The following is a 15,629-nucleotide window of genomic DNA, read 5'->3' on the forward strand; positions in this document are numbered from 1 at the left end:
CCTATACTTCACTTACCTTGCAATCATGAGGAAACTGGACTAACAGCAATATCATAGGCTGCAAACTAAACTGCAGTCTGGAAAATAAATGCTGATGGAAATGAAGACTGGTCTTCAGTATCTATCATAAAAAGAAGGCATATGTAGGACCAAAAGTTCCTATGGATAGTCAATCAGACCACCGCTGTTAGCTTCAACAATATTGGATTCTAGGTTACTAATTGATGTAAAAACACGGATTGTAAATTTAAGCATCATACAATGCCAATAGTATTATGTGACATCTGTATTTATACATTCATTACTCTTTACCTTCAACAGTTGCAAATTATTCACTTGTTCAGTCACAGTTTTATTAGCTATCTGATATGTAAAATGCTTCATAATTCAAATTTTATTTCTTGTTTTGTATCATCAGCCACATGGAGTTAAGAATTTTTAGCAGGGATGGGTGCATAATGGCTTTTGGAATTTTTACTAGATCTCTTTGGTAGGAGCATTTATGTTAACTATGCTGTCAATAATCATGTCCAACTACATTTCCAGAAGTCCGACATTGCCAATACTTTATTCTTACCCTTTCAGTTTTGCATTTTTCCCAAAGGATTCAACAGGTTAATAGGCATGGCCAGAGACTTGGCTATGGTAGCCCAGCCTGCTACATATAATCTAATCTTCCATAAAAGAAAAACACAGTTAATTGCATCTCAGCACAAAGGTGGAATGAATAAGGGAAAGGAAAGGGCATGAAAGTGCAGGAACATAGGAAAAGAGTCATGCAATCAGTCAATGTTCAAATTCTCTTCTCCAGAGAAGAGAGCTGCAGGGGCCATGCTGCCCTGTTTGGAAACTGAATGAGAAAATAATTGTTAGTGAGGACGACAGGAAAAAAAATCTCACATTTTGACAACTGTGATGAACAGAAGATATTAGAAATGAGATTAAACACACACACATTTTCAAACAGTTTTGATATGAAGACCTTCCTAGATTTTGTGGATCCAGCTAAGATTAGGATTTCAATAGACGAGATAAAGGTTAGGTATGAATAGCGAAAAACAAACATACATGATAGTGAGTAAAACCTCTTATTGATACAATTAGACAAGGGTGAGAATTACGTTGCCCTCAGAGGATGAAAACTCTCAGCATTCCTCACTATTGTGTAGGGAACTGCAATCTGGTAACATATAGAGGTCCACATGATTCTTAGCCTTCTTTGAGACTCATTGACAACAAAAAAATTACATAACTAAACACTCAAAGAACACTGCCATTTTCACCAGGTTATATTGAAAATAGATTTTTTTTTTGTAGACTGATTACTTTCTGTAACAGACATTTTCCTGTGATCATTCACTTCTTTTGTCCTCGTCATCTTCTGAGATTGGAAAGATTACCTTTTTGCCAGAATACTAGAATCTCCCAGCCAACATGCTGACAAAGGCATTCTGGGAACTATTGTACCCAAAAATACCCTTTTCTAGTTCTGGTCTTCATCTACACTTAAACAGCATCGTGTAATAATGACTATATTTATGGTCTCTTCACAGAACAAAAGAATGAATTTGTGGAGTGCAATGAAAAGCTAAATAAAGTATCAAATATCTACCAGGTCAGAGATCTGTTCTAACTAACCTGGTGGTCTTTCAACAGATGGTATTAATGTGATACCAGAATATCTCTTTGCAACAAACTTAACAGCTGTCATTACAATCACATATGGAAGCGGCTACTTGCTCAGCTGCTTGAAACACAACTATGTAGAGACTGTTGCATGTGATTCTAATTCAAGAGGCTACCCATGCATCCTCTCATATGCATGAATTCAGCTGGAAGATCTTCAAATATACATTTAATTTGACCTTCACATCTGTTTAAATTTATCTTTCATGAGAGATTTAACATTTTCTCAAAGGCAGCAGAGCCATTTTGCATATGGATTGTGGTGTTCAATTTCTGCTTCCAGAAATTTTATCCCTAGGTGATTTTAATCCTTAACAAAAATTCCCTTGTTTAGATATTTTAGCTTGAACTAGTTCACTCTGCATTTCATCTGATGTTCTCTTCCTGCACCCTCCCAGAAGCAGCCTATACTGGACAGATAGAGAAAATTCTGTGTCCATGCTCTGGAGAATTTTATATCCTATTGAAAAATGTGGATAAAAACTATCCAGAGCAGGCACACTTCATTCACTTTCCCAGCACATTTCATTCATACCCACATTCACAGTCATCAGCATACAAAAACGAGACAGTGCACATGCAAGAACTAGCAATGAACATTCAAACACATTCACAGCATATCCAACCACACTTATAAAGTTACACTCAAAGTCTGTTTGTGCTGTCACATAACCACATTCCATACAAAGCCATTCAACCATTAACTCACTCCCATCCTTATGCACACCTATCAGTCCACCATATGCTCTTGTTAAGTATCCACATCCTCACGGGCACCCAGATACTAGTGATCAGTCACATGGGAATATACTTTTTCAGTCTATACCACTAGTAATCTTTCAAACTTGCAGTCACAAAGGTATACATCCTTTTTCGAATGTTTTTATTATAACAATGGAGTCAGCAAGCCTGACAGAATGATGTGGGGAGATAGGAAACAATGAATCCAAGCAAAAGGATAGGGCAGGGTCATGGCACATGATATGGGACAGGTGAAGTGAGATATGTCTCAACAGGAAGCAATATGGATCTTTGTAAGTGCAATCAGAATGTCTTATATCAATATACTTAAGACCAGCAGGTTTGAGTAAGGTCCTAAAGGATGAAAAAAGGTGAATGACAAAACAGGTGGAAGGAGCAAGTAATGGGATGGCAGGCAGCAGGAAATAGGAAGAAGGTAATTTGAGACAAGATGTCAGGAACAACATGACCTGGAAGATTTCTCAGGGAATATAGATGCTCTATCCTGGAAGTCAGAACTTCATTGTGCTTAAAACCTGAACATCTATGGTGAGGTGGAAGGATCCTGAAGGGGCATATTTAGCCTGGCCTATCTCTGGGTGTCTCTTATGGGAAGAGGCCTGAAGGGAGAACACAGGTCTTGGACTAAGTAGCATGTGAGTTTCATGCTTTCAGAAGTTTAGGCTGCCACCTTAAGGCAAAGCAGTCATATTAAATTCCTCACAAGAACTGTTGGAACATGACACTATCTTCTTGACAGTAAGCCAATTGCCAAGAGAGGTGGCGAGACCTCGTTCTCTGGATATCTTCAAAGATGTAATAAGTTCCACACACAATGACTGTATTTATGTTCAAAGAGAGACTGGACAGCTATCTGCTGGGGATGCTTATGCTGAAGATTATGTACTGAGCAAAGGTTTAGACCTGATGGCCCATAGGGGTCCTTCCAACTCTATCTATTCTGCCTTGTATGAATTCAATTCACATGGTAATTTTGCTACAATCTAACACATCTGGGATGTTTAAAGACTGGATTAAATCAGTGAAAAACCAGGAAAGGCTAAAACAGGGCCAGACAGCATAAGACAACTGCCTTATATTGTAAATTCTGATTGTGCGTAAGTGGCAGCTGCCCCTATTCTACAACTTTTCAGCCAGACTGTTATCCTCAGGCATGGTGGAGCATTTTGTCTTACTATCAAGCCAGTCAACTTCTCTCCATGGTACTAAGGGTCTACAGATACTATCTCATCCTTTTCTCAGGCAGCAAAATGTCTTGAGAATTTCCTAGATGTAGAGTAAATATTCAAAGGTAATTGTAATTAACAGGTATCAATGTTCAAAGATATTTCTTTCTGCATGAATTAACTCCTACTTCTGAGATTGCTGAAGATTGGGAGCTCTGTGTGAGAAGAGAACAGCTATGATTTCATCCAGCCCACTGATTTCAACAGATATACAATCAATTGATATCAGAGGGCCAAGGCACATCTTGTTATGCATAAGCCTGGACTGCTTTTTTATGAAAGAATAAAATGATGAATCCACACACACCTTACACCAATACACTCTCTCTTATGGAGCCATGCTCAATAACATAATCACATGGACACATGCTCACAGGCACCCATGCACAGATCTCACACACAAGAGAGTAGGAGAGTTGCAAGGTCTTGACAACTTCCTCTCTTGACCAGGACACACTGAAGCCAAGAGACATTATGGCAGGCACTCACTTGGATTTGTTCTCCTCATAGTGAGCACTGGTCTTAATGTATCTGGCCAGCTCTATCTGCATATCGCCGAATAAAGGAACCACCTGCAGCTGCTGGAAGAAAAAACAAAAGATGGTTTAAATAAGGCAGAGAGGGTCTCTTTATCTGAGAGAGCAATATAACCAAGCAGAGTTGTAGAGGTTCTGGAACAGTGGTCCCAACAACACTTGGGTGAAGAAAGAGCAATATCAAGATGAACTAGATAAATACAAAAAAAGGTCATGGAGACAAATTAAATGGAATCTAAAGTCAGATTCAAACAATACTGACTTGACAATAATCCAATATGGTGAGAATTTTTATCTAATTTTGCCTCGATACAATATTGCTCCACTATGTCACAAGAAGCATTTAAAAATACAAAATGTTCAATTACAGTATTTTCTTAGCATGCAAAATTCAAGAACTGAGTGTACATTAATAAAAAACAGTATCAACCTCAAATATCCAAACAAAATTCATCATTCAAGAGCAAATAGTGAATGAAGCTTCATGTTGACTTCCAGTCAAAAATGAGTATGAGAATACTATTGCACCCAGCTGCATCCTAATATTGTTCTCCATTATGGGATTTGATTGTTTATAAAACACAGATTTAATCACTTACAAAAATGGAGCAAGCATTTATTTATTATTATTATTATTATTATTATTATTATTATTATTATTATTATTATTATGTATATATCTAAGATTAAAATATGGGAAACGTATTGTCATTTCAACATAGAAACAACAGTTCTGACTATTCTGTGTGTAGCAGAGTAGAGGAAAGAAGTACATGAAAATGCTGTTCCTGCTTAGAAAGTGCTGTAGTTGGCAAGTTATTTTGTGCAAAATCCACACTTTTTTGCACACAAGGTAGCGTATTCTAGGCAACATTTTCTGGGCATTCATATAATTGGCAAAAGAGAAAATTCTACTTCTTATGCAAAAACATGCAAATTTTGCACACTTGAGAAACACATTTTCAACCATTTCTCCAATATTTGTTAATATTCCTTCTTTCTCTAGATAACACCAAGAGTTTCATAAATACCCTAAAATTGGATGAGTGCTTATAAGCAAAGACTATTCATATTAAAAATAACAATAATTGATAATATTCGTTTTTCTTGATGACTGTATTGATAAATTGGAGATGATACAGCAATACAGTAGAATCCTGGTTAACCAAGTGTCCTATCATCCGAGACGCCATCCGAGGCCCCTGCTGGAGGGAGGAAACCTCTCCCTTCGGCAGGCGCCCCGGCCTAGGGAAGCGCGGGGGGTGCCGCTGCTTGGCAGCGTGCTCCGTGCTTCTTAAAAGATTTGGTTATCCGACAGATCCAGGTATCCGAGATTGGGCCCGCCTGTTTAAGTTGGATAACTGGAACTCTACTGTACTTTAAAATGCTTAAATATGGGACAATTTCCCAAAAATCTGTGAGACTGTCCAGAATCAACAGTCAAGCTTTCTCGGTAATAAAGTTGAGACTAAATTAATATACATCTCATCTTGACTGGAGCACAAATTTTAGAAAATAGCAGAATTGAAATGATTGACATACTGAAGGGCCCTTTAATGAAAAAGTATTTGAGATTGGTATCACAAGTTATCATTATTCATTGTTAAGACTGAACATAGTTTCAAATCAGAATATGTGCCTTTTTTACACCTTTGCACCACTTTCCGTTGAAGCATGTGACTTGGTTGACATGTTTGAATCAACTATCTCCAGGGTAGTCCACTATCCTCTATTTGTGCTCTGTCCCAATAGCATACTATGAAATGGGTGGCCAAAGACTGCATCTTTCAACTGCATGGAAGAAAAGGTTAGACATGTTCCAAATAAAATGACTATATTTAATGAATCAATTTCTCTTGCCTTCCTCATTTTAATGCAGCAAACATTATATTGGGTAGTAGAAGACAAAGGCCTAACCCATATGTACAAAGATATCCTATGTATTTGCACAATGTACTAAACAGACAGGGACACCACAGTCTTAAATTATGATGCTGATGGCTCTCTTCATGTCTCATTTCTGAGATATGGCATCAAACCAGAATCTGAATTTGGAAGAAATAGGTTTCCCTACTACCTTTTGTCAAATGCAGTCATCACTCTGGAATCTTCATAAAAGAGGAAATATAGTGCACAAAAGGCTAAAACAGAACTTTTCAGAGCACATGTCTGAACTGTGGAAGTTGTTTTGAAACTAGGCTAATGGTCCTTGGAACCAGATTAATTAACAAAGGCTATTAATACAACGATATCAAGTAAACAAGAATGTTCTAGGTGCTAGATGAACAGCTGTACTGTCACATCTCAACAGCAAAAGATGGGAGTGCAGCTACAGGAACATAATGAAGATAAGTTAAAATTAGCAATAAAAGCACTTTCCTTAATTAGTAAGCAATAGTAAACTATGATCACAAACTAGCATGTATATCTGAAAGTGGTACAAAGGGATAGCTTAACGGAGTTGAAAAATTTAGACCCCCTAGTCTGTTGCTTTGATTGCAGGAATAATGTATGGCCATGAATATGCAGTGATGTTGCGACACTTTCTTCATGAACATCTCAGCAAATTAATGGGATGGAACTGGGAGGAAACTGAGGTGTGAGAATCAAGTCATACATCTGTTCAATTGCATATTTGCCAATCATTCAGATACAATATTTGTTATTTCTAGACAGTACCTGAATATAAGAGTTTATAGATCCCTTCAGAAATAACCACAAACCAAAATAATACCAAACACTGACCTTGAAGAATTTATCAATTTTACTGAGGTTGATTCTCTTCTTTGCATCGAGTTTGTAAATATTACTGACGTTTCCATCCATCAGATAGAGACCAAAACCCATCACCTAGATGAAAAATTGAATTTAATTTTATTTTATTTCCTGAATTTCTTCAATGACCACAGAAAGCTGCCCTATGTTAGGTCAAATCATTTGTTCATCTTGCTATCTTGTCCAGTACTGCCTACATAGATTGGTTGATGTTCTCCAAGGTCTCTGGCGGGGAGAAGTACTGCTAATTGTGAAGCTTATGAACGGAAGAAACTAACATTTTTTTTCCCTGAACTATGAGCCTTCTTCATCTCAGTTAGTATCTGAGATGAAAACCATTGCTAAAGGGGAGTTAATGATGATAAACTGCACCAAAATGCAAAACACGTCTGTCAACTTTATTCTTGAAGAGACCATACTGAGGACTGCAAATATAATTTATGAATTAAGATGAAAGGCAAGCAGTTTTTCCTAGGTATAGAAAGGCTATTCACTATTATTTGTTTCCTGGATATAAAATGGGTTTTCCAAAACTGAAATCTGACAAAACATAGAGGAAAGAGAAATGATGAAAGAAGAATGAAACAAAAATGCAAGCAACTCATAGTCATTTATGTAGAATAAAAGAACCAAAAAGTGTAAGGAAAGGCTGAGACACAGATAATTTTTGCAGAGCATTGGGGAGGTTACCTTTAAGAGCATGTGCTTCTCACTAGGTGTTAGATACATCTTGTTTTCATAGTAATCCACACAGATGTTGACAATATCAGCCAACAGTTCCTCATAACCAGGGATGACTTCCAGCTGCTGGTGCAGGCACTAAAAAAGAAAACACATATGACCATCAATATTTTCAAATAAAAAAGACAATGCTGACGAATTCTGAAGAACACATCTTTATCTTTAGTAAATAGGCAATACATTTAAGGCCTTAGAGGTAATACACTGTTAACATATCTGTTGAAAAGAGTAAAAACATTTAGATAGACAATGCTTTTCTTGTATTCAAACCATAGTATTTAGTTACTGGGAAAATGCCATTCTGAGCATAACACAACTCTTACTTTTGCTGTAGAATAGGAATAATAACTATTTATTTAATTCTTTCCAAGTGAACAACAACAAAAACTCCAGACGTTTTTTTTTCGGAAGTGGGCAAGATTATGAGAGATCAGGGGTATTTTTTATTGTTTTGTTTTACATTTTGGGAATGTTTTTGAAAAAAATACTGTCAGTTTTCCTATGAAAGAAGCACTGGTACTAGTGCTAAGTACCGTTTCTCAAAAAAAAAATCTATCGTGAGAAAATTTACAAAAATATTTTCTTATGTAGAAGCACTTGTTTCACAATCTGAACGGCCTCATAGTCAATCTGACAACAATGTTAGAGTAGGCAGTGTGCATGTCAGTAAATAAAAGAATCTAAACATAGGTCTAGACTGCAATGGGTGTCTGTGGCAAGAGCGGATTTTTACACCCACACCTCAGAAGCTTTATTTTTAGTTTTTACTGTACTTTCAATTCTTCTAATAGTGGGGGGGGGGGTTTGCTGGAGGGGGGGGGTTAAAAATGCAAAGGCTGTCTGGGGCAGTCACAGGTTTTTTGCTGGGGCACCTTTTTGGTTGATTTCTCACTCCAAAATGTTTAAATGGGGGCTTTAGGGAGAACTTGAGTTACTACTAAAACAAAAGAGAGGTGGGAGCTGAAGAGGGGCTAGAAGCCATAATTTTGCAACTGCTGATCTTGTCTCTAATCCTTTAAATTATGTCATGTGATATGCAAAAGGTTAGGCTGTGTCCTAAAAATAGAAATGAAGAATTACTCTACAGTGTCAAACAAATGTGCAGTAACATTACAGAGAAAATGATGGAAGAAAGAAAAAATTAACTCTACCTGTGTGATCCTGTTATGGTTTGCCAGGAACATGGAGAGGTTCTGTGATTCTTGAATAGACTGAGGATCAGCCATTTTCCTCAAAAACTGGGCTGCTCTGAAAAGCAATAGAAATGCTATCATGTCAACTGTGTTATTATATATTATGTTTTCCCTAGGATAAAGCTGTCAAGCTCATATTCATTGAGGGTCACATCAGCCTTTAAAGGACTGTTGAATCCATGGACAGACAATCCGTGGACACAGAGGGCCAACTATATTTTTATGTAGTTATCAATGTTCTTTGAGTTTTTACCCAATTTGGGTCTCCAGAGGTTATTTAATGAGAACTCCCATCACTTTTGATTATCTGCCATGTGGAGATAATGGAATTGCAATCCAACAGTACTGAGGATGGGGAAAGCTTGAAGGGCATTTTAAAATCCAACATCATATCTTTGTATCGAAACTCAAATCCCACTGTCTTGACAAAAAAGAACAATCTGTAGCCTTCCTGATGTTAACTATATCACAGCTCACAAAGGCTCTAGTCATAATGTCTCATGATAAGGAATACAGCTGTTGCAGTCCAGGATCTCGAGGTCCAGACAAAAGAATATGGTGGGCCGGATTCAGCCTGTGGGCCTTGAGTTTGACACAACTGCCCTAGGGTCACCGTAAGTCAGAAAAAACTTGAGGGAACACAACAAAAAGAACAAAAATGCTAGTTTGTTGCCATGTAATAAGAGGTTTACAAAGGGAGCCTGTGCCACAAAGTTAATGCCAGAATACCACTTTCTCTTTCTTTTGGGTATTTTTTGAAAAACAGAATTACTGCGTGACCTCTACTGCTAAATATAATAATGGACAGCGGGAAAAACAACAAACAAAGGCCATAATTACAAGGATTTAGTTCTCCATCTCATTATGGCAGAATTAGAGGCAAGCAGAGATTGCCTGAACTCACCTTTTATAGGCAGAATGGTCATTTTTGACACTGCACTTCATGTTCTTCAGCTCATCCAAAACAGCAAACATATTGATAAACTTTCCCAGCGTCAGAAGATACGCTTCTGAAACAAAGTCTTTCCTTCTCTCTGCATGGCACAAACGCTTCACCTCACTACAGAATCGTTCAATGGCCTTTCTCTAAAAGATATCAAGAAACTTGCATTAAAGCAGAAAGAGTTGAGCACGTAGTTACTACAGATTGAGGAGATTTGACCAGTCATATGGGACCACATCCACATCTGTCATCTTTCTCTAGGCTTGTCATTACCATGTTTTCACCCAAAGGCACAGTCAATAGATAACAGAATTAATACCTGCAGATCTCAAAATCTGCAGGTATTTTAAAAGAAGTCAGAGAATCATCTTGAAATACAAAATACACACAGTAAATAAATTCCTATCTTAGTGGGCAGGATATATGTCATACTAGGAGCCCAAAATGGCTAGCAAATGTAGTCACAACATCACTGCTTTATTTTTTACTGCCTAAATGTTTCTTAATGTGCCTCAGACACACTGTTATATTTATTTTTTGTTTTTTTCAGTCATATTATCTTCTGCCTCAAAAGACACTGGTTATTTAAGGTCATGTCCTCTGGCTTGCTGGTTTAACTATGTTTTGTGCTGCAGCATAGCACCTTTGAAAATAGAAAGGTATTTTAAAAAACAAACCTGGGATGAGATTAGGGGCAGAAAACATTGCATCTATCAGCTGGCTACCTTAACATTGGGAAGCTAATTTATATCTCAACTTTCAGAAATTAGTTGAGAGATTATAATATTTATGTAGTACCATCAAACAAACATGGCAGTTTACACAAAAACAACAAAAAGACAATGGGTCCTGCCAAGGAAAGAGGAATAACAAAATGCAAATCTGCACAGTAAAATTGCAAAACAAATCATTCAGATAAAATGCAAAAACATACAAACAATGTAATAGAAATCAAACTAACCAACACACGCAATCAAAGTATACAAGACTGCAAAGCAATGCCAAACTAAATTCCAAAAACTTCGGAATGCAAACAAGTTTTCAATTGAAATTTAAAAATAACAGGGGAAGGACAGCTAATTTTTTAAAAGATCAACATCACTCTAATTTATTATTTTTATAATTTGTTGTTTTTGGGAGACATTATTTGATCCTGACTATTGTTTTATTGTGTTTTTTCTCCTTTAGGTATTTATTTTAAAAATATTATTTGAGTCTTTTTCAGAAAAAAACACACACACATTCCGTAATAAAGTCAACACTATCCACATCATTAATACTTTCTGCCATCAACACTGAAGCATGTGAACAAAGAACTCAAGACAACTCTGTGGATGTTAATCGGTGGTACAAAGAAGTGGGGCTAGTTACACATAAAATAAACTGTACAAATTCAACAACCTACAGAACCTATCGTGTTTTTAACTCAGAGACTGCCTGTATAGTATGTACAAGATGTTAGCTACCAAGAGAAAGACAAAATGATGATATTGCCTTTCCAATACTGGGTTCCCACACTTCAAAATTTACCATTGCATCACTTATTAATGTTTGGCATTTGGTCAACTCTCCAAACCTAGGGTAGTATGAATGAGGTGAGGTGAACTGGCCCCCCTCAGAAATAAGTACAATGATTGGCTATAAAGATCATACTGAAACACAAGAAATTCAGAGTGCACCTAATACCTACTTGAAAGTACATAAACTTCATAAGCTTTGTGACCTCTGGTTCCAGTACTTCCACTGTCTTCTCATAAATCTCAACCCGATTTGGTTGTTCATTGCACTTTACCTGTAGACCAACAACAATCCACATTTATTAGTATACGAGGCAAGCATTCCATCTCCCACAGATTTTGGTATCAATGGGGGTCCTGGAAGGAATAAAACCTCAGCAGATACTAAGAATCCACTTTACTTTGCATTAATAATGACATTTCACGAGCTGTATAGATTCATCTTTGCTCACTTTTGCTTCTGTTTCAGAAAACAAATTCCACATTACGTTTTAAGCATTTTAATGGCATTTTTATATTAATCTTGGGGTTTTTTTTGTTTTTTTACAATGACAATTTTCAAAAAAATCCCAATTATTTTGCATTTATCTTGCAAAATAAAAAAATACTGATTGAAATAAAAACATTTAATGATTTGTAATGCTTTTTTGAAAAAATAAAGAAAAGAAATTACCATGGATGTCATCCTTTCCAGGAGTTACAAGATTGTAAGCTTATAACTGCTGGTGAGTCATATTGTGAATGACCAAATGTGATCCCTCCAAACCTACTTTTGCAGCCTGGCAACACCCTGAGGGGATGCAGATTGGCACATTAGAGAATGTTGTACTGTATTTGCAACGGTCCCCCCTGGCTGCAGAGTGCACTGATACAGGCAATTGCAGCAGGACCCTATGAGCTCTGAAACACACTAGCAGGGGAGCATTGCAAGGACTACAAAGGACAATTTTTGAGAAGGAGATAAAAAGTCAGACATAATTGCACTGATGGAGATCAGCCACTGTACTTATGTTGACAATGTAGGATCTTTGACACTATTCAACAAAAAGCATATATAAAAATGTGAAGAACAAAATATACATTAGAATGCATATCTTCTACTAGTTTGCAAATATTAAATTTAAAAATGAATAGATTTATTTTTCTATGAAGATTTTTTCTGCATCAACATCTAGTAGGACTGCTTACACCAAAACAACTGGACCAGTAGAGCAGTGATTCTCAACCTATGGGTTCCCAGGTGTTTCGGCCTACAACTCCCAGAAATCCCAGCCAGTTTACCAGCTGTTTCGATTTCTGGAAGTTGAAGGTCAAAACATCTGAGGACCCACAGATTGAGAACCACTGCAGTAGATTGACAAATAACAGAGAATAGGCAATTGTAAGGAATCCTGGGGATTGCAGTTCAACTACATCTGAAGGACTACAGAGTCTCCCTTATTGTCCTAAAAGATGGAGTAAAAATAATAGTTAGAGAGAGATAACGCCTCAGTGCAGATGACTGAAATGTAGTGGGGAGGCCCATAAGAATAATTCCATCCACCAGTGTGTTCCAGTGGTTTTTGGTTCCCATTAAAATTTGCCTGCAGCACTTTTCAGTGATCAAAGAAACTAGAACACAAGATCAAAAATTCATGGGAAGCAAATAAATACTCATTTGGGAGTTATAAAGACTAAGACTCCACAGCCATATGAGGCTAAAACCAAAGAATAACCCTAAGGGGAACTGCATTTTGATCCAGTATAGAGTTGTAAAGGCACTAACAACTGGCACTATCTGTTGGATTATAAGATTCCCACAGCTACACACAGATCACAGTACATTCACTACAGAAAAGGTATGTAAAACCATGAACCAAAACTCCACAAGGTAGATTCCTAATCTGCTACTGAACAAATATTTATTAAAAAAAAATAAAGTTCTTCACATAATCAGTTGTTTAGGGGACAATCTTTATTGGCATCTAATATGTTTAAAATAGTAAAGGGTAGAGAAGAGGGGTCATTTTCACAAGATAAACATATACAGCTTGTTGTAATATTATGGTAGAATTAAGACTGTTGATTCTGCCAAAACCCAGAGCTGAAAGACAATATAAGGGCCATCTGGTGTAAAGCTGTTGTACTATGGTGATTAAAAAGATGAGCTGGGATGTAGAAATCTTCTGGTTTGAATTTCAGTTCAGCCATGTCTCTCTTGGGAACCACTCTCTTCCACTCTGTGCCTTCCAAATATAGTATGAGAATAACATTTCTGGTCTCCTTTACACAGTTGATATAACTGTTAGAATTTTAAAAAATAAAAGGAAATTATTTTCTTTTGTTCTAATAAAGGAGATTCCACAGTTTTTAGCAACTCCCTTCATTTCCATACTTATGCAAATAATACAATCTTATGCATATTTGCTCATAAATCCCAATGTGTGCCAGAGGATTTACTCTCAAATAGTATGAGCAGGATTGCAACACCAAGGATTGATATTTTATTCAGCACATAACAATGTTGTTTCAACTTAACCTTATTACTTGTTTCTCTCAACTATTACCATTACACATTGCTGCGTTTTTTCTCTTCCTGGTGTTAAATACATGTATGTACTCATGAAAAAAAAAAACACATTGCAGGTCTTTTGTTGCCTATGTAGTTTCTCATTTGCCAGTTACTTGTAAGGCACAAACCCCTTTGAATGTTTTTGAACTACAAACTCTAGTGTTGATGCTGGTTAGGGAATTCTGGGAGAACTGGTCCAAACAAGTTAACGCTATGAAGCTCTGAGACCCTTCATGACCAATGCCCCAATAGACCCAGGCCTTTCAGATATCAAATTAATTTGGAACAAACCAGGGTGTTAATTTATTCTTACCAGATGAGTCCTGGATATGAGTCTGTCTGGATGGGCCCTGAGAGAGTGATGGCTGCTAGTAAAATCTAAGTAATTATGTGAATTTATTCTACAGCACTATCAGAGGTTTATGTGACTACACTTTCACTTCATGATAGTACTACTATTTAATACGTTCCAAATTTTAAAATATATGGAACTGAAATATTGTACCAAATTATTATTATTATTATTGATATTTATTATGCCATTTTATCACAACGGAGACTCAAAGCAGTCCACAACTACTACATCTCACCTGGGGAATAGCCCTGGAACAGCTCCTCCATGTGTAAAGCATAACTGCATATTCATGTCCTTCTTCCAGCATTTCATTCTGGAATACAGAAAATCATCGTGGTACTGGCTGCCACAGGAAATCAATTATACCCCAAGTCTTCTTTAGTGAAGCTAGTGATGTACCACTCTGAAACTTACCATGCTTGAGTGAACCGTAGCTTGTTCGATATACCTGGCAATGCCAGTTACAAAAGCATTTCTGTCTTCAAAATTGGTGTCAAAGTTGGCCTGAAAACAAACAAAGACACACATGGTAACCCCATGGATAAGAACCAAAATGAACCCACACATAAGCCATAGCCTAGCATCCTGCTAGTGGCATAAACATGTGTAGGTTAAGCTTATGTTTGCATATGTAAATGTTAGTTACTGCTGAGGTTGGTATTCCTTTCTCCCCACAGCAACTAAAGCCTCTTCCAGATATATTGCAGGTAAGCAAAAGCCCCTTCCTCCCTTAGCCTTCTATTCCTGGTAAAAAGTGGGAGAAACACAGTTGTATCTGTCCCTTATGCTACTGAGGCCTTTGGAAGAGCCCAGAAGACCTCAGTAGATGATGTATTCACTTTGTATCTAGTTACAGGGACATAGCCATATGCTTCTGTAACCCCACCTGTCCTTCATGAGGCACTGAGTAGGGCTTCAGCAGCTCTGCAGCACATTTAGTGATGCTAAATGGCTCTTCATTCAGAACTAATATACTATACTGAGCCATATCGGTTTGTGCCCATGATTTGATAATGTATGTGAATATACTAAATATGTAGTCAATATAAAATCACTATATTTTATCACCTCATTAAATCAATCAACCAGGGAGCCATACTGGGAAGCTAGAAGAAACCATGAGATGTGGTTTTTAAAAATTGGATGAAAGCATGCTTATTAAATCATTAGAGTGCTGAGAATGCATTTTATCCAATATATGTTCCAACAGTAATGAACAGGATCAATGACTCTCAGGTTGGAAACTATAATATATGAAAGAGCTCCAGTTTTCTTTGCATTTGGCATGAAAATTTTCCCATAGGATGTGATAGAAAAATATGGAGGACATAACTTTATGGATGT

General features: G+C 37.0%; 1 protein-coding gene across 3 annotated transcripts in view; it reads right to left on the minus strand.

Annotated features, from left to right (window-relative positions):
* Positions 1 to 15,629, minus strand: part of cyfip2 (cytoplasmic FMR1 interacting protein 2) — a 78,876-nt gene that overhangs the window by 46,004 nt on the left and 17,243 nt on the right. For 2 of the 3 annotated variants that reach the window (XM_008114795.3, XM_003223460.4), the window contains exons 3-10: positions 14,700 to 14,789; positions 14,521 to 14,598; positions 11,553 to 11,654; positions 9,824 to 10,005; positions 8,878 to 8,974; positions 7,676 to 7,804; positions 6,956 to 7,060; positions 4,164 to 4,255 (exon numbers count right to left, since the gene is read on the minus strand). In XM_008114795.3, the coding sequence (XP_008113002.1) occupies positions 4,164 to 4,255; positions 6,956 to 7,060; positions 7,676 to 7,804; positions 8,878 to 8,974; positions 9,824 to 10,005; positions 11,553 to 11,654; positions 14,521 to 14,598; positions 14,700 to 14,789 (875 nt within the window). The remainder of the gene's footprint in view (positions 1 to 4,163; positions 4,256 to 6,955; positions 7,061 to 7,675; positions 7,805 to 8,877; positions 8,975 to 9,823; positions 10,006 to 11,552; positions 11,655 to 14,520; positions 14,599 to 14,699; positions 14,790 to 15,629) is intronic. The other variant, XM_016995081.2, reaches the window with a different exon arrangement.

Source organism: Anolis carolinensis, chromosome 2 (genome assembly GCF_035594765.1).
Source record: "Anolis carolinensis isolate JA03-04 chromosome 2, rAnoCar3.1.pri, whole genome shotgun sequence".
Taxonomy (NCBI): Eukaryota; Metazoa; Chordata; class Lepidosauria; order Squamata; family Dactyloidae; genus Anolis; species Anolis carolinensis.